Here is a 25,422-nt window from a genome sequence, read left to right as displayed (position 1 = left end):
ATTCCGAATAAAAACAGGCGACGCATCACTGCATCGAATTATAAGTTGTACGCAGCAAATGGGTCAATGATAAACACATATGGTAACAGGACGATAATAGTTTCCCTAGGCCTACGCAGACAATTTTCATAGAAGTTCGTTATCGCGGACGTAAGTAGAGCCATCATAGGTGCAGATTTCCTCAGATACTACAATCTGCTGGTAGATTTAGGTAGACGCAGGCTTGTTGATACAAATACCTCATTGTTCCGCACTGGCACAATAGTTCAACTAAAAACCCTAATAGTATCTACAATAGACAGTAAACATAAATTCCAAGCACTGTTAAAAGAGTTTTCAGAGATCACCCGGATACAAAATTCAACACCTGGAAAACATGAAGGAGTCTACCATTTCATTACTACCCGAGGCCCACCCATTGCTGAGAGAGCGCGTCGTTTGCCGCTGGACAAGCTAGAGGTTGCAAAAAGGGAATTCCAACAACTGTTGAAAGAAAACGTGATTCAGCCATCGAAAAGCTAATGAGCCAGCCTGATACATATGGTGCGGAAAAAGTCTGGCGAGTGGAGAATTTGCGGGAACTACCGCAGACTGAATAACGTCACCGAGTCAGATAAGTACCCCTTACCGCATATTCAAGATATTATTCAAAATTTTAAAGGAGCCGGAGTATTCTCCGTTATCGACCTCAGGAGGGCATATCATCAGATACCTGTCGCTGAAAAGGATCGACCTAAAACCGCAGTGATTACACCATTCGGGTTGTATGAATACCTGGTGATCCCCTTCGGGCTAAGCAATGCGGCGCAGACGTTCCAACGGAGGATGGATTCTATCCTTCGGGATCTGAAGTTCTGTAGGTGGTACATTGACGATATAATCGTGGCGTCAAAAAATATGGTTGAACACGAACAGCATCTTCGACTCCTTTTTAAGAGACTTTAAGATCACAGTCTGACAAAAAATTTAAATAAATGCCAGTTCGCCAAGGATACGGTAGAATATCTTGGGTGCAAGGTCAGCAGTGATGGTATAGCACCGCTGGACGAGCGAGTGAAAACCATCTGCGAATATCCCAAACCAAAAACGGTTAAGGACCTTAAACGATTCCTAGGCGTAATTAATTTTTACCGCAGATTCTTACCTAAAGCCGGTGAGGCACAGATTCCATTAAATCAACTAACTACGGGATATAAGAAAAGAGATAACAAGGCAATCAAATGGAACCCCGCAGCGGAAGATGCATTTAAGGTATGCAAGGAACAGATGGCAAAGACGACGTTACTACGTTATCCCAAACCTGGAGCACTACTGGCTCTGAAGACGGACGCATCCGACCTAGCTATAGAAGCAGTGCTGGAGCAATACAACAATGGCAGTTGGGAGCCGTTAGGATTTTTTTCCAGGAAACTGGAAAAGCTTGAAATATTTCAGGCACTGGGCAGAAGGACGGATCATAACAATCAAAACTGATCATAAGCCGCTGACATACGCTTTCCAGCAAAAAGCGGACAAAGCAACCCCAAGGCAGCAGAGACAGCTGGACTTTATAGGTCAGTACACCACTAATATTGAACATATTCAAGGAATAAAAAATGTTGTAGCAAATACGCTGTCCCGCATCGAGTCAATAGAGCTGCCAGTTCTAGTCACCACGGACGAAATCGCAAAGGAGCAGGAACAAGATCCGGAGTTAAGGGATATTTTGAAGGAACCATCCTTGCTGCACAAATGGAAGCTGCAAAGAGTGCTTATTGAAATTACAAATGTATATATCTACTGTGATAAGTATAATAATAAGATTAGACCATATATACCATTAGTTCTAAAGAAAAAGATATTCGACGCGGTGCATAATTTGGCCCATCCAAGTGGTCGTAGCACCCGGAAAACGATTTGCAAGACCTTTGTGTGGCCAAACAGGAAGAAGCAAATTGCGGAATGGGCACGTGCGTGTCTAGCATGTCAAAGGAGCAAAATCCGACGACACATCAGAAAAGAGCCAAAATCCATCAAAGTTCCGTCCGGAAGATTTGAGCACATCCACACTGACATAGTTGGACCACTCCTTTTGTCAAAAGGATTCAGATACTGCTTAACAATTATTGATCGGTTTACCCGTTGGCCCGAGGCAGTACCATTATCAGAAATCTCCGCAGGCACAATAGCAAATGCAATTTACAACAACTGGATAGCCAGATTCGGCGCACCTTGCACCATAACGACAGATCAAGGTACGCAATTCGAGTCCCAACTATTTACCTCGCTTATTAAACTTTTAGGCTATGACCGAATCACAACGACAGCGTACCACCCCGCCGCTAATGGGATGATTGAGCGGTGGCACCGTTCTCTGAAAACAGCCATAATATGTCACAATAGCCCGGAATGGGAAGAGATTCTACCCACTGTATTACTAGGATTCAGAACCAGCTTTAAAGAGGATATTAAAGTTACGGCCGCAGAGATACTGTACGGCGTTCCAATCCGGCTACCAGGAGAATTTTTCTCACCGAACGAACACGCTCAACCCGAAAATTTCATCAACAAATTCAGGGAACACATTCAACAAATCAAGCCTACACCGACTGTACATCATGGCAGAAAGAAAGTATTTGTGCACAAAACGATATACGAATGCACACACGTCTTCTTAAGGGTGGACTCGGTAAAAAGACCGTTAGAACCACCTTACGAGGGCCCATATGAGGTGATTGAGCGTTTGTCAGATGACGTTTTTTGTATTAATTATAAAGGAAAACCGCTAAATGTTACGATAGAACGATTAAAACCTGCGTTTATGGAGGCCAACGATGTACAAATCCAAGCGATACCAAAGACATATATGCGTAAAACTGTTAGATTCGCGGCTTAGAATTAAAATTAAAATTAAGAATTAGAATTAATTATTGTAAGACTCAACCGCTAGGAGGGGAGTGATGTGGCGGCACTCTCCCATCTACAGGGTGTCCCGTAACGTATTTTCACCCTCTCAGGTAGTGGTAGGTGGGATGATTCTGAACAACTTTTTCCTTTGCGAAAAAGTGGTTTGAAGCTTCCTTTTTGAATTATTAAGCAAAAACACTGACCAATCCGAGCGCGTATAGCGCGCGGGCTCAGGGACGGCAGCGTCGGCTACGACAGGTGGGCTTGACGTAGGTCGCGAACAAACGGCTCGGCGCCTCGTTAGCATAGCACAATGAAAAAATTGAACTAGTTAAACATTTTTTGTTGTTGTTCAAAAGGAATACGGAATCTAATCTCTTGTCGCCTGTCATCGCCGTAGAAACATTGCGGAAGGTGCAGCGGAAGTTGCTTCACGCACTTTAAAAAAAAAGTAGTCGTAACAGCGACCGTTTGCTAGGCAGTCAAGACGTTTGTGACGTCGCAGCTAATAGCTTCCATGTTGCGCGAAGTCGCGGCCCGGGGGAAAGCGAAAGTGAAGACAAAGAGGCCCGAGAAGAAAAAGGACATTCGGTCTTGAGCCTGAGACAGTTGAAGAAACTTTTTTGTACCACGACGTTCTTCAATAAAAAAGTTCAGCTGTACGTAAAGACAATTCAATTGAATTTAGTTATTTATGTACAATAATAATTCATAAGGTTAAGGTGCGTGAAAAGTGACAGTGATTTTGTGCGGTCATTTTAGTGAAAAAATCGACCCCTAAAAGGGCTACGTAAGTGCAATACCTAAGTGCAATAAACGAGACGAGTTCACTAGTCCGACCATGAAATCAGCTGTTCTGCATACGTGTTTCTTCGTCGAGTGATGAAGACCGACACAATAATCCAGGATAGACCCAGGTAGGAATTATCTGCTTTCAGCATAGCAGGTAAATTTACGAACGAATGGGTAAGTTTCATTGAAATTGTTTTAAAATTTGTATTCATTATTTCATTTCAAACATTTTTATTTTTTATTTAATTTCCTTTTTTACATAATGACAGGCAACAAGAGATTAGATTCCGTATTCCTTTTGAACAACAACAAAAAATGTTTAACTAGTTTAATTTTTTCATTGTGCTATGCTAACGAGGCGCCGAGCCGTTTGTTCGCGACCTACGTCAAGCCCCGCTGTAGTAGCCGACGCTGCCGTCCCTGAGCTCGCGCGCTGTACGCGCTCGGATTGGTCAGTGTTTTTGCTTAATAATTCAAAAAGGAAGCTTCAAACCACTTTTTCGCAAAGGAAAAAGTTGTTCAGAATCACCCCACCTACCACCACCCGAGAGGGTGAAAATACGTTACGGGACACCCACAGCCGACTCTAGTACTACCCGTGCTGAAGTAAAAATGGCAACACCGCGGCAGTCCGGTCTGAATATATCAACACCTACCCTACCCTATCTGCCTCCCGGACTCCCAGACCCTCAGCCAATCAACGTCGTCAGACTCCCGACTACTCTCTGGACTTCACATAACCTCTTTGGTTTCGTTCCAATAATTTCGCTTGTTTCAAGGTTTTTGTAAACTTATATACACGTTCATCAATTCTTAAATGTTTCAATTTGATCCAAAGGTGGTTTCATTTTGCTTCATACCTAAATTTTCTTGAAACCACTGTAAATATTTCAAATATCATGCTTCACAACACCAAACTACTTCGAGAGTACACAAAATATATATCACATTTATAACAATTTTATACTACCACATCACTTCTATTTGCCATAGTTGCAACGTTTATATATTGTTTATACATAATTAACACAAAATAGTGTATATTACTACAGCTTTTAATTAAAAAAGACGTTAATTACAATTCCAAGCACAGGACTCTGTTTTTGAAAATAGGACTCCCGATTGTCACGTGAGCGGTGTTGCCACGTTGTTCAGCATGGCTAGTACTAGAGTCGGCTGTGGGGACACCCTGTATATATAGTATAGAGTTGTAAGGTTGGCAGCAACCCAAGACGCTATATATGCAGTTACTGATCTCAATAATATATATTCCAAAAAAAGACGAAAGTAAAATGTTTTTAACGGCTAGATAGAGGTTCGCGCTAGCCAGTCGCCGCATAAATAAAATATATATTCTTTATACTACATACTAAGACTAGTTTTTTCTATCCGAGCCAGAAACACTAACGAATCCGCTACATAATGCATATAAAACTAAGTAGCGTAATATACTGTAGAATACCATTGTAACGCTATCGCGAAATTTCATCGACACGCCACCTCGCGAAATAGCCCCGAATTATCCACGGCTCGCGATTCGAATATGTTAATGTTACGCGAACAAACATCGCGAAAACTTTATCCCGTTAAACTCTAATAAAACAATCCTAAACTATGTTAATTTCAAAGGAACTTTACCACCGTAAACGTTTATGACCTCCGTTTTTCGAACTCCAGGCCATCCGCGACGAGCGATAATTTAAATTCACCAACTTCCTTTCAAGTCACAGTTTTCCCCGTGTTTATTACCGATAATAGGTTTCTTTATTCACCGTCGCCCTAAGGTACAGTTGTTGCCGTCAACTTTATTGCTTTGCCGCGGCTAATGGTCCCGAACGGGAAACATCGACGCCGATCAGCCGAAGGTAGAAGACCCTTGGAAAACCTCGGGGTTTTCCCCAAAAAATCGCTACGTCACAAGCGGGCGGCCACCTCGAACTCCCCGCTACAAATTCGGCCAACCAAAACAACCATTCTTGTTACCGCCCTCCACCAATCATGTAAAACAACCCCCACGCTACGTCTCCGCGAATTTACCTTGTAACGCGTTTTTGAAATACAGAGCAGAACAACTCTTGACTCCGTTCAATCTTGACGTTTTATTAAAACCTATCATTCGAAGTAAGAAGTTTTTGTTTTGGCGCGCACCAAGCAGAGTGTTTCTACACTCCACGGGCAGCCAACTCACGCTCTGGAACCTTTTCCCCAGAATCTCCCTGAAACCGCTACGGGAAACGTAACACCATATATAATACATTGTATTGTTACGTTTTCCCGTAGCGGTTTTAGGGAGATTCTGGGGAAAAGGTTCCAGAGCGTGAGTTGGCTGCCCGTGGAGTGTAGAAACACACTGCTTGGTGCGCGCCAAAACAAAAACTTCTTACTTCGAATGATAGGTTTTAATAAAACGTCAAGATTGAACGGAGTCAAGAGTTGTTCTGCTCTGTATTTCAAAAACGCGTTACAAGGTAAATTCGCGGAGACGTAGCGTGGGGGTTGTTTTACATGATTGGTGGAGGGCGGTAACAAGAATGGTTGTTTTGGTTGGCCGAATTTGTAGCGGGGAGTTCGAGGTGGCCGCCCGCTTGTGACGTAGCGATTTTTTGGGGAAAACCCCGAGGTTTTCCAAGGGTCTTCTACCTTCGGCTGGTCGGCGTCGATGTTTCCCGTTCGGGACCGTTAGCCGCGGCAAAGCAATAAAGTTGACGGCAACAACTGTACCTTAGGGCGACGGTGAATAAAGCAATCTATTATCGGTAATAAACACGGGGACAACTGCGATTCGAAAGGAAGTTCGTGAATTTAAATTATCGCTCGTCGCGGATGGCCTGGAGTTCGAAAAACGGAGGTCATAAACGTTTACGGTGGTGAAGTTCCTTTGAAATTAACATAGTTTAGGGTTGTTTTATTAGAGTCTAACGGGATAAGGTTTACGCGATGTGTGTTCGCGTAACATTAACATATTCGAATCGCGAGCCGTGGATAATTCGGGGCTATTTCGCGAGGTGGCATGTCGATGAAATTTCGCGATAGCGTTACAGTATAATATCTCACGTATAATACGTACCCAACCCTGGTTCTAGCCATCACTAGAGCAGATTCTGCTCAGCAGAGTGCTTCAGCGCTCCACGGGCACCTTACTCACGTCTCAGAAATCCCTATAATTCCCTAAACCTCAAGGAGGACACGCAACACTGCAATGCCATTTTCACTAGAGAACTGTTCTTTGCTCGATGCATACGTAAAAAAAATCAACAGAATTAGTGTTTCAGCTTATCTAAATCTCAGTACAATGAAAATGGCGATTTCATAATGGGTTGACATGTTAACAAAAAAGTAATCAATTTTCAAAGTATACGAAATAATACTTGCAAAATATTCGCTTCACGCATTAAAGTATTCGTAATGCGCAAGTCGCCTAATAAATATGCGATTTGTGTTATCACTGTCCTTGCCTTGTAGGTAGGCTATTATCATAATTGTAAGTAGGACAGGTTTTGACAAGAAAATTTGGTTAACTTTTATCGTGAAAAACATAAGAATGATTTGCTTATATGACTGTTAACATGAAGATAATGTGAAATACTCCAAGAAGGAAAAATGTGTAAAATCAGATGTTTGATAAATGCGAAAATAGATAACATATAAATTTAAAAAAAATGAGCTGGTTACGAAGTAGTCCACTGAGAACTAGTTTTAGTAAACAGCGTTCAAGAGACTCTCCACCAAAGGACGCTGATCCATCAGCATGTTATGACAGCTTTTGTAAACATTGGCAACAAGCTTACGAAATTATTTTGCATACATCTGTGAGTCTTTTATGAAAAAGTTATAAAAATATGTAGTATAATAAATTACACGCACATATTGTTATAATTCTGTAGCCACCTAACGGGATACCTAATCAGGATGATGTTCTTGGAGTGGTTAATCATATAGATCAAATGGTAACTCTATTACTATTAGAGTTACGAGACTCTAATTTTTATAATAACTATCGACAATCTACAACTGCAACACATTCTCCTTGCCTGGAATATTTATTAAGTGAAAATCTTCTTGTTAAACTTTATGATTGGAGCATACACACTGGAAGGTATAAAAATTTAATAGAAATGAGTTTTAATATTTAATATAAATATTGTATTGATAATTATATTTTATTATGAAACATATAATGTTATAGGTTTAATAATGCTGTGCGTTTGGAACAGTTGAAACTGTATGAACTTTTAGTATCACATAGTGGTACTCTTCTTGCCCATGAACCAGTTGCGAGACCATTGTTAAGATTACTTGAAAATTGTGCAAACGATATTATGCCATTAGAAGTAGAAAAAAAATTAGTAGTGTTACTAAATCAATTATGTGTTGCTTTAATGCAAAACATGGCATTACTAGACTTGTTTTTTCATCCAACAGCAGTAGGGGAAAGCAAGTTGGTAGAATATACATATTTTATATGCTATTTGTAACAAATATACAATCAAATTTACTAACTTAAAATATTTTCAGGTTTATTATTTTTACATTACTAATACCACATGTACATAGAGAAGGAGGAGTAGGACAACAAGCACGTGATTCTATGTTACTTTGTATGTCTCTTTCAAAAAAAAATGATGAGGTTGGGATATATATTGCTGAGCATTCTAATATATGCCCTGTATGTAGCTTTTGTAACAAAAAGTTAAATTTTTATGAAAATCAAATATATCGTGTTTCATTAAAGTTATTTTTTCAACATGAGGATCAATTATTACATATTAAGCTGTTTATATTATTGTTTTCTAATAATCTTAATATAATTTTTATTTGTTCAGGTATTGGCTACGGGTTTAAGTGGACTGTATTCATTATTGCCCAGAAAACTAGATATTGAGACAGATGATTGGCATAGATTAACTCCAGATGATGTTAATGATTTACCAGCATTGATGCATCTTATGAATTCATTAGAATTTTGTAATGCAGTTGCACAAGTTGCACATCCTTTGGTACAAAAACAGTTACTAGAATTTTTGTATCATGGTTTTTTGGTGCCTGTGATGGGACCAGCCTTATTGCAGGTGAGTATCAAATACACATATCTCATATTGCAAAGTCTTCAAAATAAATTAATATTTTCGAAAACATTTTACAAGTTTATAAATTTTTCTCTCTATATATTTTATTAAATTAAATAATTATACATTTTATATTTTACAATAATATTTTTATTCTGCGTGTACATGTGGTGAAAGAAGGTATTTGAAATTTATTTATTTAAAGCATTAGTAAAATAATTATTGTGTATGTAGAGAGTTTAAAAAAGCAGTCTTAAACGTTAAGGGTTAATTTCAACAGTTTGATTGATACTTTGAATTATCTCATTCTGTTCTACTTCTTTTTTTCCTCTATTTATTCAAAGTATCAAATTTATAATATAATTAATATAGTAAATTAAAAAACTAGCTTTTAAATTATTTCTACATTGTAGACCACTATATAGGTATATATTTAATTAAGATACACACATGTTAATTAAATGCATATAACATTGTTGATATGCTAACAGTAAAGCTGCATATTGATACCTACTGCTAATTACTAATAATAGAGATAACAAGATTCATATCATTTATGTTATGACATGGTTATTGGTGGCTATCTGGTGACATTTTTATGATGCTCAGGATTCTCTTGGTTTGAGCATAGAACAGCTAGATGCACACGAACACGGGGTTAGTACAAACACTATACTTTGAGCAACAAGCTTGATCATTGCCTACAACTATATTTAACATTATATATATTAATATATGTGTAAAATATTAATATTAGATGTAGTGTATGCTTATCTTTTACTAAATTCATAACATTAATATGCTTGCCTCTGAATACTAATATCCTTCTTTTACCACAAATTAAACATTTAATACAAAATGTAATTAACTATTGAAGAATCCTAAATAAAAGTTCCACTATTTTATTAACAATTAATATATAGAAATAAAAAACATTACTTTTATTCAAGTAACCAGTTTTCTAACATTACAGACAACTGTGGATGAATTAGTTGCAGCAACCGCTTACTTTGATTTATTTCTTCGTTCGGTAACTGAACCTGGCCTTTTGCGTTCGCTTGTTAGATTTTTACTTGAAGATAATTATGACGAATGCAGAATATTGGACAGTCTTATCCAGAGGATATCTTCTAGATCACGAGTACACTTTTAATGTTTATTAGTTTCTATATAAAAATGATATCAATACCGACTGTTAATTTATCTGTTTTAGCTATGTATAGTGACATTGGCCCTCTTTGAAACTTTGGTCAATTTAAATTGCGAAGACATTATGTTAGAACTATGTCTAGGTGCATTGAGCCCATGTTCCCACGTAATGCTTTCTCAACGTAGAAGGTTAAGAGATATAGATCCGTTTGGACGTGCAGCTGAAAAGTTTCTTTCACTGACACCAAGTTGTTGCACGCCTTTTGCATTTGTAAATTCCCAATTTAATTCATTACCAAATAATGCAACAAACGAAAAGCATTTAAATACCACATCTGAATACTTAAAATCTTTGCCTACATCTATAAATTATGGTGCTCGATTATCAGATAGTTTGTACGGAAATTACCATGCATATTTGTGCGATGCTCGGCAAAAAATAAGAGCTTGTCGAATCGCATGTTCTAATTGGTCGTATCAATACAATGGAGAGTTACCTAAAGATAGTACTACCAGCAGTGCGGCAACTTTGATAGATGATAATACATTGTCAGATCAATCTCAAAAGAAAATTGAAAGCAAAGCCTTGTCATTAGAAACGTTAAAACATTCAGCTGCTTTCAATGAAATCAATGAAAATTCCTCAGCAACTAATGCACTAGTTAATATTCAATCTCTGTTGGATAAGAAAGACTTAAACGTAACAGAGAAAGATGTAAAACCAGAATCTCTAAAAACAGCAGGAATAGAATTATCATTAGAAGAGCAAGCAAAACTAGATGCAGATATTGCTGAATTGTTAAGCGAAAATATTGGAATATCAGAATTGGCTAAGGAAACATTATTAATAGATAAAAAAGAATTTGATAGTGGCATTGATGATTCAAATACTGCTATGAACTCTCTTTTATCATTAGGAGAAAGTAGCGGCTATGAAAGCTTTGCATTTAAAGGTTCTTCAGAGTCTACACCAGACAATGAACCTAGTGAAGATCGAATAAGTGAACACGAAGAAATAGAAGCCGAATCAAATAAAGAACAAGGTATATTTCTTCATAGCATTATAGAATCAAGTTCAGTGACGCCAGAAGAATTAACAGCGAATAAACAAACTAAAGAGAACTATCGTCAGGATGTATTTAATAGACAACCAAACGTCGGTATATTTTTGGATGTTCTTTTACGAAAGTTGGAATGTATGACAAGTAACAATTTATACGTTAATCTACATTTAACTGGTCTTATCAGTAGACTAGCGATATATCCTCAGCCATTGTTACAGTCGTTTCTCTTGAATCATTCTTTGGTGTTTCAACCTAGTATTAGATCACTTTTTCAGGTTTGTAATTATACAAATATGCTGATTATAAAAGTATCTTGTAAAGTATTAGAAATTTTATAATAAAATATCCTTTTATGTAGGTACTTGCGTCATTGAAACATAAAATAGACCAGTTTCTGTCACAGTATAATAACGTAGATGTATTAGTAGAGCAAGCTCGTCAGTTTTTGATTAATCGTGAAGATAAATTAGTGAATGCAAGAAAAAATGCATTAGAAGCTGCTGCTCATTCTGCACCTCTTAAAAGAAATTCTTTGAGCAGTGAACCATTCTCAAGAGGTATGATTATCTTAGCATTATTCAGAATATGTTTCTTCCTTTTTATATTTATACCTCACTGTCTCTATAATTACATAAGTTAATATTCTATTACTTTTAACAACTATCATGCACTCTGGAAGTATTTAAACGATGTAGGTACAGACATCTAAGATTTTTTGCCATAAATAATAATGACTGGTACACTCTAAAATTATATTTAATGAATTGTGTTTCATAGGCGAAAACAAAAGATGGAGTTTAACGTCCTCCTTTACACAAATGCTTAGAAAATCAAGTGGTAGTTCCGGTCCAAGTAGTTTAATTAATGTAAATCAATCGCCTAGTGTATCAGAAAATCAATTAGAAGCTATTGGTCATAGCTCCGGATATCGGTAAATATTTTCTAGTTACACTACTAATTTTATATCTGAGAAAAGTAAAAACATTATGAATTCTCGTTTGATTAAAGTAAAAATAACTCTTAACTCTTTAGGTATTATACGAAAACGTCCTGGGAATCTCCAAATGAAATAAGTCCAGCACAAAATGTGGTCTTATGTGCAGTTATATTAGACGAATGGCTGAAAGAACTAGCTGCTATTACACAGGAACATGCCATTATATCTCTTACAAGTAATTTAGAGTTTCAAGTTTAGCATGTAAGACTAACTAAAATTCACAAATTAACCTTCAATTAATGATAAAACAATATTATCCAGAATATTTTCTTCCTTTTACAGGATTTTAATAAATATGTGATATAATATTAGACTTTCATATAATAAACTATAGAATTATACTGTTCATTTCAAGTCATATCTAACAAAATGTAAAAACAATATAGAGTGTATTGCTGCAACACACACACACACACACACACACAAATAATAATAACGCTATTTTATTTGATAACTGTAAATATGACAAATTAAGAAACTAGCCTTTAAGGCTGTAGATTTATATGTTTCCGTTGATGTTATCGATTTTAAATATTAATCACGTTACGTTGACACGTGTTAACAAAAGAATATATATAAAAATATATTTATTTATTAAGCGCTTTTAAAGTACTAATTTAATTTATAGTATTTAAATGATATCGGCTGAATATTGTTACGAAGACTGACATTTAGAGCAATTTCCTATATAATGTGCACATATTATTAACAATTTTATGAAATATTTTAAAAATTGAATGAGTTTGTTTCAAACTGTAATCGATCATACACAACAATTCAATACTATAAATAACAAGTTATAAATAAACAGGAAAACGTGCCAAGTTATTCGTGTAATGCGCTACTGTATACTAACATTTTGGAAATTGTTCCAAATGCTTTTTACAACTTAATTATAAAATAATTTCCATGATGAATTAATTTAAATTAATTCATTAATTCATCTGTAGGCAGCAGCTATTCAGAGTTTAAGAAATTTAGGGAAGAAATATTCACCATCAGCCTTGATAACTTAGTAGTTGCAATAGTTATCCAACAAATTAAAAAAGAAAAACAGTCTAATTAGTTGAATAATCTTCACCCTAAACTTTTTAAACCACAAATAGTTTCCGTCTATATAGAAATAAATATGAATACCGTATATAGGTATGTAAAGTTTACAATTCTTATACGTTAAATTGCAATACATAATACATATATGATAAATACGTAGCTCCTCTTCATTGTACTTAATTTAATGTATGAGCGATGTTACGTAATTACCAGCTAATATACAAGATGAAATATTTATAAAAGTTTCACGGAGTCATAATATGTCAGTGATAATCTTTTTCATCCATAGAAAGGTATTAGAAATTTCAGAATCATTTTCTTTGAAACCGTTCAAACAAATGTTGCTCTACCCAGGATAAAAAAGTATGAGTTTGAAATTTTTTATGTTTTCAACTGCAAAAAAGTTATTATTGGTATCCATAATTCTTGATACTGTATGCTTTTATAAATATAATAACTTTTGTATCTCTAGGTGAACAAAGTTATTACACAATTGGCAAGGAATAACTCATATAAAAAAATAAGTCGAAAATGCGAGATAATTTTTTTTACACAAAATTTAATTTTACAAACATCAGTTTTGTAATTTTACTAAATGATGTTGTTATTAAATTTATAAATATTGTCCATACGACTATTATGAATAATAACTTTCAAGAGATAATATCTAAATCTTATTAATTATTCGAAGAGCTATCGGAATGATATTATTATGAAATCATATTAATTAAATTTCATTTATAAAACTATAGTAACTAAACTGTATACAAAAAGTAATTAAAATGTTAGTGTTGATAATTAAAGATTTGATAAATAAATATTTGGTAGATAATAGCAAATTAATGTATGCTTAATTTGATCATATAGTCTTAAAGAATAAAGTTTTGTTCGCATTTTATTTGTCTAACAATAAGTGATATTGTAAAACTTGTACTTTGCACTTTCGACTTATTTTTACTTGAAAAACTACTTTCCAATGATACCAGAAATATACTATTAACATAGTAGCACAAAATATTATATAGGTATAATGATAGCAAATCAATTTTTTAATAACTTTGACAAGAAATGAAAGTATCAGCTGACAGAAATTAATGTAGGATACGTTTCATGATATTTTCCTTTCATATTCTTAATTTTACTGTTGCTATATTACATATAATTGGAAAACAACAAATATGTTATTGTATAATTTGGTTCCAATGAAACGTGTCGGCACTCCAATTTATTTTGCAATATTTAATATGTTTAACATAAAACATAAGGTTTACGACGTTTAAAGTAAAACATTAGCTCTACTATTTACATTATAATTTTGTTACAAACTCAACAAAAGTCAATACTTGCCAATACTAAAATATTATTGTACAATTACAAAATATTTGTCTATTATACGTGTAAATAACATATCAAAGCATAATAATCAGTGCATGAAATGTTTCAGCTCAATTTTTGTTAATAAACACTGAAATAAGTGTTAACAAATCAGTGCAATTTTTAATATATTGTGCTAATTAAAAAAGGTGAATGAATAATAGTAAAAGTGCAAAGTATATGTCACAAAATATTGTAACCATGTATTGCGTTTATCTTTGTACAACAACATATTTTTTGATCACTTTAAAAATTTCTATTAACGTAAAACTACTTGCCACAATGTGATATTAAACTAGGCTCTCACCAAGTTGTCTTTATTATTTGAAGTTATGACAGTTAAAACTTTGCTTCTGTTTTAAACATATTAAATTATATCATATTTAATTAAAAGCTGTCAAAATTTTGTATCAGCATAATAAGAATATTTTACCTCTATCTACACAAATATGAATTTTCAATATTTTAGAAAATTTCACCGTTTAACATATTTTATTAAACACATGTAATATTTTCAAACAGGACTATTGCTTGGTATTTTATTGAAGATAACATTATTTAATATTTATTATTATTCTAACAACACTTTTATTTTACTTTACCATTAATTGAAGTTACCTATATACGTTTATGTTTATTTAAAGGTATGCTCTATTTTGTTATAAAATAACGTTGCAATATATTATAGTAAAGTACATAATTTACAAATTTATTTTAATTACTAAATAAGTTTTCATTTATTAACATTGATTTCGTTATTAGGGACTTATTATTATAAAAATTGTATTATATAAAATTTTATGTGTATATAAATTAAAGTACATCAAAAATGTAATATAAAATAGAATGTATATTATTATGTTACATAGAAGATGTTTTAATAAAAGCAATACATAAACATTTAATTGCTGTAGTTTTTAACAGAAAAAAATTTTAAATAAATGTTATATCCTTATATGTGTAAATTTTATACTTTTTATTTAAAAAAAGAAATTATTATTGTATCAAAGTTAACAATTTCTATTTAATTCAATTACTTTATGTTGTAGTTTTTAATCTAGTTTCTTACCAAAAAGTCATCTTAGCTATTATTACAAATGTTAATCATTAATAAAAAGAATAAATTTAAATTCGTTCGATCGGAAAGATCCAATCACCGTGCTCCTTCCATCAACATTTGACAAAAGCTGCAGTTTATGAAAATTGCAGTAGTAGAAAAAAGGGACTAGTCTTAACCAAGAGTCACTAGCTTGTCAATTGTTAAACTGTTTTTATATTTAATTTTAGTCCGTCTACTAGTATTTAGTGCACATGACAAAAGTAATCGTCTGTACATATACATAAGAACGTATGTTAAATGCAAAATTTGGTATTTGCGATATTATGTAGTATATGCTAGATTAACATAAGCACTGTAACCGTGATTAATCGACGTGATCTCATACTTTCAAATATGTTAATTGTATCAGTGTATACTTTTTTATTGTTAATATTTCTGTTATTTATTAAATAATGCCACATCTAGATTAATTAGAAAAAGTACTTTAACCACGTATTATATTAATACCATTTGACTTGAAATATTTAAATTTTTGTAATTATATATTATGAGTAAACTTACATCTTTCTTTATATTTGATTTGGCTTTATATAATTTTATTACTGCTTTATATACTGTATATAACACATTAAATCTTTCATTCAATTGAACTTAAAATACTTTATGTATTAAAATTAATCAAATATATTGATGAATGAATTATAAGATAAATAATATAATTATTATTGTTAACAGGTTCATATGCAAACTCCAATATAAGAAATATTCATGCCTTTTTGTTTGGGAAGTTATTCAACCCAAAATATGGAGGAATATGCTGTAGTATCAGACATATCGGTTGTAGATGTTTATGACATTGCCTCAGAAATAGGAAAGGAATGCGAAAAATTAATAGACTTATATGGAGTAGAATCTGTAACTAATCTTATGCCAAAAGTGATACATGCATTAGAATTACTAGAAAATTTAGCAACTAAAAATGAACGTGAAAATACAACAGTTCAAGAGTTACGAGCAAAAATTTCCCAATTGGAAAATGATAAAATTGGGAAAGCTGAAGACAGACAAAGATTTGAAAAGGTATTTCATTTTAAACAGTTACATACAAGTTCAATTGACACTTAAATTATAAATCTTTCTTTTATTTAGTAATATTAACTTATTGCATAGGAACTGGAACAAATTGAAGAACATTGGCGTCAGGAATCTCGAGATTTAGTGGGAATGGTTACAAGATTGCAGGAAGAAAATAGGAGATTAGCAGAAGCTCTGCAAGAATCGCGTAGTGACAGTCAGTACAGCAGTAAACAAAGTACTAACACCCTGTCTTTTACCTACTAACACAATGCCAAAGAATATTGCATTATATATGTTTATACATCGTTAGTTACAGTAATATATTTTTAGCTTTTACAGCTAGTCAAGAAGTTGATGTAGCAGTATTACAACACCTAAGATCTATGATAGATAAACAAAGAGATCAAATTCGTGCAAGAGATAAAGAGCTGCTACAAAAAAATATGGAGATAGAAAATGTAAATTGGTACCTATGTTCGTATGTAATTTGTGGAAATATAAATTGTGATCAAATATTGCTTATGTAACACGATTTAATACATTATTACTAGTTTCTATTTTCATAACATTTATTTTGTTACATATGAGCAATGGTAATATACATTTTATTCTAATTTCGTTTTATATTTATACAGCTGACGACACAAGTTGAAAAATTTGGAGTCGTCGGCCGAGAATTAAAGCGAAAGCAACGTCAAGCGCAAATGCAAGCACGAGGCTTGGTAGAAGAAAGAGCAGACTTTTTGGCGCAATTACAAGATCAGAATCGTGAACTGATCAATCTTCGAGCTCGTCTTGGTTTAGCAAGAAAAGAAAATGAAGATTTAAGTAAATTGCAGGGTTATCCAGATTTAACGAACAAAGCCGTTTATGATTTGGACGATCCTGATAGACCAAGATTTACCACTGCTGAATTGAAAGAAATTTTACATGAACGAAATGAACTGAAAGCCAGAGTTTCAGATTTGGAAGATGAACTAGAGTTGTATCGACCAAAACCTGAAACGTATGTATCTTCCTTGTAAAATAATATTTTCATCCATGTATTTTGTTGAATAATATTTTTTAAATGTGATCTTCTAGGGTAGAAGATTACAAAGATGCACCAGTTCAAGGCCCTCTTCCTTATGAACCAGATGATGCACCCTGGAAAAAGGCATCTGAATCTGGAATTCGTAAATTGTAAGTTGTTCAAGTAGAGAATATTACAGGTTTCAATGTTTAATAATAACGTTTAATTTCCAGTTTCCGGAAAATTTTCTCGGAGCCTAGCAGTAGTTTTTTAGTTGGTAGTAGTCCGCGTAGAAGTCTCTCTAGTCTATCAAAAATGGCCCTGTCTGGAAATAGTACATGCGACGAGTCTGTATAATGACTTTTTTAACAAACAACCAAATCACTTTCAGAATCTTATAAAAATACCTTGAGTATAATGTTATTATATTTATTCAATAGCATTCGGTTTCTTGATAATAATATGTAGTAAGTTATTTTTAAATAATTCCTTATTTTAAAAACAGTTATTAATTAGAATAAAATAAGTTGCTAATATAAATATAGACATTTGACAAACACAAAATATTCACATGTGTACAAAATTAACATATATCTACTTAAAGAGTCTAAAATAATTAAATACATATACATCTTTTTATGTTGAAAATTGTATTGACGTGCCTGAAAAGTTAAAAAGTATTGATAATAGTACATGTAGTAATATCTCTTTACTTTCGTACATTTTTTGCATGATTGTTATAAATTAATATAATTTGTACCGTAAAAATAATGACATTAAAGGAAGTTACAGAACTTCCTTAGTTTTCAAATTAATTATGCTTTTTTAATAGATATTTTTTATATTTTGATTTTGCATTTATTTTATAATAAGTGTATGAATTAAGTGTCTTTTATAATGTACTAATAAATAATGTGTTGAATTTAATTACTCAATGTTATAACAAAATACATAACAAATTATAACATACAAAATACACAACATAATAAATATTTCATTGGCTTATGAAATATTTATATTTCAATATTTTTATTCTTATTTTTATTTTTATGCTGACAACTTTAACTATATTTTAATATAATTCGAATTAGTGTATATATAAATTGTTTTTTTAATTAAAATTTAAATGTATTTAAATGATACGTTTTTTTATCTTTCGCAACAAATTTCAGTATCACAAACATTTAATTTTTAAATAATTGTATTATTCTTTAATAATTTTACTTTTATACGTTGTGGCATTGAATGATAGTGTGAAAAGTAAATATTGTATTTATATAAACTGTATATAATATTCAAAAATTACAAATCCAGATGTATGCAACATAGCAATGTATTAAAGATACTCAAAAAAAGAAATGCTAATTTACACATATATACAATATAACAAACGATGATAGTAATGTTAACATGAAAATTGCATAATACTAAAAAAGATCATATCCAATTAACAAACCACATTGATAGTAGTAATTTATCATATTACTTCATGAACTAAAATGATGAAAATTTTCAAACAATTTTATCATCAACATTGACACTTGCATAGATGATAATTACTAATAGAAAAGAATGTTATAACTTGAGTTAATTATTGGTAGGTTATATTTTGTTAAAATTATAATTCTGGTCCTATTAAAATGTGCCTACTAAATAAACTCATTCATCTTGTATTAAACTAATGAATTTTTTTAAAAGAAATCAGTAAAAAAAAGAAGTATCAACATTGCCTAAGATACAACACAGTTATAAATTATCAGTAAAATTTAAACACATGTGAAGTATTTAATAATCGTTAGGTTTATTTAGAGCTTTTATATAATTCCAGAATGTAATGATCTTTAAAATATAAGAAAGATAAAATCAAATATAGTTTCTGTATTCCATACATTTAAACACATTATTATTATGTATAGTATAAGTGAATAATTTATAATATTAAATGCATTTATATAAAAACATTTATCATGTAACATACTATTAAACAAATGATAGTTTAACTTAGATATAATATGTGCTGTATTGAGAGCACGAGATCTACAGTTTAGAGTACATAAATGATGAACATCAATGTTTGTATTTTTTACTGAAACATCACGTAATCGGTATAAAGTAATAAGAAACCACTTTCAATTACCTTAAAAGTATATACAATGTTATCTTTTTGAACAGATATCAAAGATCAAGCTTTAAAAAAGTATAATTCAATATTTGTATTAATCCTGTTTTTACATTGTTGAATATTAGTAATTAGCAAAATATCATAAATAGTAATATCACGAAAAAATTGTATACCAGTGCCAAAGAAAGTGAGAACACATGGTTAATTAAACAATTTAATATGAAACAATTAGTTTATGTATAACCGAACAATTTATGTATATTCTATTAAGTCTATTAGTAATTTTATTAGAATTGTAATACTTCCCCGATATATTATAATTGTTGATAATATGCAAGTTTTATGCCTTAATATTTATGAAACTGTAATTAATTGTTTGGAAATAAACGATTATGTTCTATAAATTACTATTTGTTCAATAATCATATATAAAATGTTTCGTATATAATAATTAGTAACTGTTGAAATGTACTATTAATGTCTTCTTTATTTTTAAGAATATGTACAGGGTGTTCGGCTAGGGGTGAGCATTCTTTAAGGGGGCGGTAGTTCGGGTGATTCTGAGCAATTTTTTGTTTTACCAAAATGCTCATTAAGGCTTAATTTTTTAATTATTAATTAAAAACACTGAGCAATCAGAACGTGCATAGTGCGCAGAGCAGGGGTGGCCGCGGGAGCGTCGGTTACCAATCCAGTTTGACGAGATGCCCAATAGTTTGTGCACTATGCGCACTCTGATTGGTTGGGGTTTTTTATTAATAATTCAAAAACTAAATCTTAATGAGTACTTTAGTAAAGGAAAGAATTGTTCAGAATGACCCAAACTACCACCTTCTCAAAGGATACACACCCGTAACCGAACATCCTACAAGTACACGGTCTCATTTGCAAATATTGTATAACTCATGTTCAGATAAATTTCAATTTTTTTCAATTTACAGCTCAAAGAATTAATTTCCATTTATTTCGCACCAGCATCAGATTAGATCATTAATAACTGCTTATACAACATTCATTTTAAAAGTATTAAAATATTAAAAGAGTAATAGTACAAGAATCAGCATGATTTAAGAATTATTTTTCTCTTTACTGTAACAAATGATCAAAGTATAGTTTCTGTTTAAAAATAAAATGTACAGCCGACTAGTATGTTATAAATCCACGTTGTTTAAGTTAGCTGCAGATCCAGTTGGTAAATCTGGTGGTACAAACTTACCAATAGGTTGTATTGCTTGTCTTTGTTCAGCTAATTTTCGCATTTCTTGTCTAAGTTTACTTAAAATGGCATGATTTGGCTGGTTTACCGCAGCTTTACCTTGTAACAACGTTATTTCTTGTTCCAGTTGTTTCTTTTCTTTGAAAGACTTTACGCTTCGAGATCCGTACAGTCTCAGTAAGGAACCCCAAGATTGAATATGAGGATGCATAAGTTGCAAAATAGCTTGTGCCGCTCGTTGTTTGCCGTCTTTTTTATTACGACATACCTAAAATTATAATTTTTTCTAAATGTATCATTCTTATAAATAAACTTAGAAGTAAACACAGAAGTTATAATTCTACTTACAACAGTAGCTTCATGTTTCCCAACACGCATTGTGAATTCATTACGTTGATGTTTTAATGTATTCACCGAATAATTAATATGCATGTCACCGAGACCATAATTTCGTTGAAGACAAGTTATTAAAATAGCATGCGGCGATGGTTCGGTTGTTTTTGCGCAAAATTCTGCTACTCGAGGATCGGTAATGGATATTTCATCAAAGAATGATAAATCTGCATCAGAATTAGCTCTGGATGCTTTGATCATACGACTGTTATTACCGGAAGCTGTATCTCCACCGTTATCACCAGAAATCTTATCTCTCATTTGAGGAATTAATATTTCAAGGGTTTTTCGTGCAGCATTTGCTTTAGCTTGTTTCTTGCTGCTACCAAAACCACTTCCATACTCCATATCATTAATACAAACAACAGCAGAATATGGTGTTGCAGCATTTTCTGAAATTAATCATTCAATTTCATGAACATCTCTTTATCTTAACACGTTGATTACTATAGTGAAAATTTACCTTTGTTGTCATATTCTTTTATCTAACTTACCTAATTCTTTAAATTTATAAGTTGGCTGTTTCTTAAGAGCATGTTGTACATATTCATGAAGTATACAAACATAACTTTTACCCGAGGGATTCATTATCCAATGCTTTGGTGGTCTTTGTCCGCTATTGTCATCTCCAGTTGCACTGCCACTACTTCCTGCTAGATTAGAACTACTAACTGGAAACGTTATTAATTTAGTTCCATCAGGTAAAGTGGGTCTTTCCAATTGCTTACGATGTTTTTTATTTTTTGTAAATTTTCTTCTGGCTGACCATGATCTAAATAATAAATCACACTAACTAATACTTTAAAAAATTAACGTGTATTTAATATTATTTGATGTGTACTTACTGAAACCTCATTACTTTGATAGCTTTGAAACGGAAAAGTGATTGACAATAATTTCGCAGTTGCTCACTGTCTAACGAATGAGCTGCTCGATTTTCTTGAATTGTTTCTATTTTTGCACTAGGAAGACTACAAACTTCTGCATTTGGATCTCGTTCCTTCTGCTTTTTCCTTTCTTCCTCTTCCTCGTGAAGAGCTCTTTTATATTGAAGGCAAGGTATCGCGCTAACAGGCACTTCATGTTTTCTTACACTCCCAGGTCCAAGAAAATATGGTTTTGCAAGAGTACAAACTCTGCTTTGTTTATGCAAATACAAAGGCATTCCACTGTTATGAGTTACCTGTACCCAACCTTCTGGGAGTACGTCAAAATGATTGTGTCCAATTTCTAAAAAAAATCACATTATACATTTGATATCTTTGTGTCTATAATAATGTAATTAACATTTAAATAATTTAAATACTTACCATCCAAGACCAATTTTTCTTTTTCTTCATATGGTACACTATCCTTTTTGTCTTTTCTTTTGCCTTTAAATTCTTCTGGTAAACCTAACAGTAGCATACAATACTTAACTAAAAAAAGTGCTCAGCAGCTGCATGATCTATATGAGAAGTACAAAAAGAGAAAAAACAAGTAATCTTATGTCTTTTTACATTATTTAACCCTTTATGTGAAAGTTTCATACCAATTTATTTGAAACCTTAAATACATTCTTATAAATTTTTATCATATTAATTCAACTGTACTTGATTGTTATATTTTATACTTTACATAAAAGCATAAATAAATGAACATTTTTTAACATTAAAATTTACCTTCTTCAAGCATGGCTTCGATTTCTTCATCAGGTACATCAGAATCCATACTTTCATTTGTATCCGAATCCATATCAGAGCAATTTTGATCCGGATGTCGTTCTAAATCATCCAGAACATCAAACTGTCTTAAATCATCTGTAGCTGCGATACTATCTGCATTTGACTCCGTAATGCAATCTTCGGTGGTAGAACCATTATATATATTTGTATCATCTGCAGATACGATATCTTCTTCCGTCATGTCGCTACAATGACTTTTATTAGATGTTTTACTATGGTTATCAATATTTACTTCCAATATGCTCTGTTGATCATTCAAAACAGTTGTAACTTGGGACATCATGCTTGATTCAGGCATTTCTTCAGGAACTTCTTTATCCATGTCCACTATACGTACAACAAGGTATCTGCTAAAATACTGTATGATCTAACAGTTAAAATATATAATATTTAAATTATAACAAATGTTTTATACTGTAATTGTTATATTTGATAAAATCTTTAATGCATTCATGTATAACAGTGGATAATTAATTTTTTTAATATTGTTATGACAGAAGTTATAGTTTAAACTTGAACGCAATCTTCATATGCAATAACTCATGGATTAAATAATATCAAGCGCGTCGTATGGCCACACCACTTTCACCAATGAGGCCAAAGTCCAATCAATTTGAAACCACTTTGAAAATGGCAACGAAAATTGGACATTTGCATTAGTGTTAGCAGTTTGGGGCCTATTATATATCCATGAGTACGTATTGTATAATATTTTATATTGTCAGAATATACTGTAGAAGAGAGTTGACACAGTTCACTGTATAGTTTAGCTGGTTGGCTCCGAAATTAGACAGGAACAACATTGAAAAATTGAACCTGTTACTAGTTCGGATTATGGCCTGATGATAACAAAAATAAATATATTACATTAATATCTAAGATATTTGTGATATCAAGATAATATAAATGTAGATTTTTTAATTAATGTGTATTAATAATATTAGAAGAAAGATATATAAGAATGTTAAATATGCAATACAAAACAAAAGATCTTTCATAGCCACAAGAGATAAAACTGAAGTCCCAAAGCCCAAATTTTGGCTGTCTTTGCTACACATTATAAAAAATGGACTTATTACATTATTACTCCAGATAGTTATATTAAAATTATTATAAATTTGTATAACAACAACAAATTATGAAGAAGATTGTAAAGTATATAAAATTGCTTTTTATAAAACGTATAATTTGTATACTATGTAAGTACATGACACAAATCAATACTCTCATACATTATTAATAATTTCATACATAATAGTACCTTTATATATACCGCAATAGTGTATATTTCTGAAAATTATAAACACTTCCAACGATTAAAGATGTTAGGTTAAGTGCAAGTTATCTTTAAATTTTCCTGTCTATTGAAGTTCTTAATAATCATAGCCATAAAAAATTACAAAATTCTGTATCAGTTATATTAAGAATACATAATCACGAGTACTATTTAATTAGGTAAAAATAGTTAAATTCATTACAAGTTCAGCTAAATTTCACGCAACACAATAAAATAGTAACTTCCATAGTGGTCGATACCAATGACTACAGATCCAATCCGACAAGACTAGACATGCCCTTTGTTTTCGAGGGGTCTTGAATTTCTGTTGTGGAAGAACGTTCAGGAGGTATATAAAGTAAACCCGTGTTTGCACTTTTAATTAAACTTTATTTTTATACCTTACTCGTCGCATGCGATTACTCTTTATGTTGTATGCAATTACATTAAGTTGCATTGAACTTGTCGCAGTGAACTTGGCCATGCATTCCAGGCTCTCCAAACTGCTCCAAACTCCCGTATTAGTTCACCCCCGGAATTCTAGGCAGCGCTGGTGTCGCTACAAACACATACAAATGATATCAGTGAGATACGCACACAAGCATATGCTCCCTATATACGTGTGTATAATCTTACCTATTCAAAACTTTGAAAAATAAAAATAATGAAAGGGAAAAAATTATAACAATATATGTGGAGTAATTTCCATAATACATTTCCATATATTAAACTTTTACTACAATATAATAAATATATATATATCAATAATAATATACAATTAATCACAATCATACATATGTACAATAAAACACACGTACCAAATGTCTCGAAAATCAGGTTCTCCACTCCCCTGGTGGTCAGGTTTAACTATAAGAACAAAATTATATAATATTATACATACACTTCATGCTAGAAGTATTATCTTCTTTTTCTTCTTTTCATTTGCATCCAGATGTCTTGTTGCTGTATTTTAATAAAGGCAGCCTCAGTCACTGTAATAAATATTTTCATTAACAATTATTTCCATATGCTATAAAAATTATATAAGAGTTATTACCAAGTAAGTTCAGTGCGGGAACTGCTGATGTTGTTAATCTTTTTCTCGCGAAGTATTTTTCTTCAAAATAGCTGTTACAGGTCATCCGGAAATTCTGTTTTCAA

At 32.3% G+C, this 25,422-nt stretch overlaps 3 protein-coding genes across 17 annotated transcripts; 2 read left to right on the top strand and 1 right to left on the bottom strand.

Annotated features, from left to right (window-relative positions):
- Positions 1-6,882: 6,882 nt before the first annotated feature.
- On the top strand, positions 6,883-12,375 carry LOC117609811 (FHIP family protein AGAP011705). 2 transcript variants are annotated; one of them, XM_076688260.1, is made up of 12 exons: positions 6,883-7,159; positions 7,251-7,487; positions 7,563-7,774; positions 7,865-8,116; positions 8,194-8,344; positions 8,502-8,747; positions 9,354-9,401; positions 9,718-9,885; positions 9,958-11,232; positions 11,316-11,514; positions 11,735-11,888; positions 11,990-12,375. In XM_076688260.1, exons 2-12 carry the CDS (start codon positions 7,338-7,340, stop codon positions 12,150-12,152), a joined length of 3,018 nt encoding a protein of 1,005 aa, XP_076544375.1. In that variant the 5' UTR covers positions 6,883-7,159; positions 7,251-7,337; the 3' UTR covers positions 12,153-12,375. The 2 variants fall into 2 exon arrangements, with proteins under 2 accessions (XP_076544375.1, XP_034192401.1); XM_034336510.2 differs by lacking the exon at positions 9,354-9,401 and having other exon boundaries at positions 6,883-7,487.
- A 3,183-nt stretch (positions 12,376-15,558) lies between these two features.
- Positions 15,559-18,259, top strand: Rilpl (Rab interacting lysosomal protein like). 5 transcript variants are annotated; one of them, XM_034336524.2, is made up of 7 exons: positions 15,559-15,729; positions 16,177-16,521; positions 16,612-16,753; positions 16,858-16,976; positions 17,154-17,524; positions 17,602-17,700; positions 17,764-18,259. In XM_034336524.2, the coding sequence occupies exons 2-7, from the start codon at positions 16,210-16,212 to the stop codon at positions 17,885-17,887; spliced, it is 1,167 nt and encodes a 388-aa protein (XP_034192415.1). In that variant the 5' UTR covers positions 15,559-15,729; positions 16,177-16,209; the 3' UTR covers positions 17,888-18,259. The 5 variants fall into 5 exon arrangements, with proteins under 5 accessions (XP_034192415.1, XP_034192418.1, XP_034192413.1 ...); XM_034336527.2 differs by having other exon boundaries at positions 15,560-15,729; positions 16,612-16,732; positions 17,764-18,258; XM_034336522.2 differs by having other exon boundaries at positions 15,561-15,729; positions 16,849-16,976; positions 17,764-18,251.
- A 528-nt stretch (positions 18,260-18,787) lies between these two features.
- On the bottom strand, positions 18,788-24,797 carry pasha (microprocessor complex subunit partner of drosha). 10 transcript variants are annotated; one of them, XM_034336512.2, is made up of 8 exons: positions 24,663-24,797; positions 24,247-24,586; positions 22,923-23,352; positions 22,572-22,655; positions 22,107-22,491; positions 21,756-22,033; positions 21,217-21,653; positions 18,788-21,136 (listed from the first exon to the last, which is right to left on the bottom strand). In XM_034336512.2, exons 3-8 carry the CDS (start codon positions 23,305-23,307, stop codon positions 20,804-20,806), a joined length of 1,902 nt encoding a protein of 633 aa, XP_034192403.1. In that variant the 5' UTR covers positions 23,308-23,352; positions 24,247-24,586; positions 24,663-24,797; the 3' UTR covers positions 18,788-20,803. The 10 variants fall into 10 exon arrangements, with proteins under 10 accessions (XP_034192403.1, XP_034192402.1, XP_034192404.1 ...); XM_034336511.2 differs by having other exon boundaries at positions 24,247-24,795; XM_034336513.2 differs by having other exon boundaries at positions 22,923-23,343; positions 24,247-24,795.
- Positions 24,798-25,422: the final 625 nt, after the last annotated feature.

This window comes from Osmia lignaria, chromosome 5 (assembly GCF_051020975.1).
Source record: "Osmia lignaria lignaria isolate PbOS001 chromosome 5, iyOsmLign1, whole genome shotgun sequence".
Classification (NCBI taxonomy): Eukaryota; Metazoa; Arthropoda; class Insecta; order Hymenoptera; family Megachilidae; genus Osmia; species Osmia lignaria.
The sequence above is the reverse complement of the archived record's forward strand: the minus strand, read 5'-3'. Positions and strand labels throughout refer to the sequence as shown.

Bases quoted from the DNA above. Each gene is read 5' to 3' on its own strand.
- LOC117609811 (XM_076688260.1), top strand. From the start codon at position 7,338: ATGAGCTGGTTACGAAGTAGTCCACTGAGAACTAGTTTTAGTAAACAG. The intron at 9,402-9,717 runs GTTAGTACAAAC...CTAACATTACAG, and splicing joins TAGATGCACACGAACACGGG to ACAACTGTGGATGAATTAGT. The intron at 11,233-11,315 runs GTTTGTAATTAT...CCTTTTATGTAG, and splicing joins GTATTAGATCACTTTTTCAG to GTACTTGCGTCATTGAAACA.
- Rilpl (XM_034336523.2), top strand. From the start codon at position 16,210: ATGCCTTTTTGTTTGGGAAGTTATTCAACCCAAAATATGGAGGAATAT. The intron at 16,522-16,611 runs GTATTTCATTTT...CTTATTGCATAG, and splicing joins ACAGACAAAGATTTGAAAAG to GAACTGGAACAAATTGAAGA. The intron at 17,701-17,763 runs GTAAGTTGTTCA...TTTAATTTCCAG, and splicing joins GAATCTGGAATTCGTAAATT to TTTCCGGAAAATTTTCTCGG.
- pasha (XM_034336512.2), bottom strand. From the start codon at position 23,307: ATGGATAAAGAAGTTCCTGAAGAAATGCCTGAATCAAGCATGATGTCC. The intron at 22,656-22,922 runs GTAAATTTTAAT...TGCTACTGTTAG, and splicing joins CGAAGCCATGCTTGAAGAAG to GTTTACCAGAAGAATTTAAA. The intron at 21,137-21,216 runs GTAAGTAGAATT...TTATAATTTTAG, and splicing joins GGAAACATGAAGCTACTGTT to GTATGTCGTAATAAAAAAGA.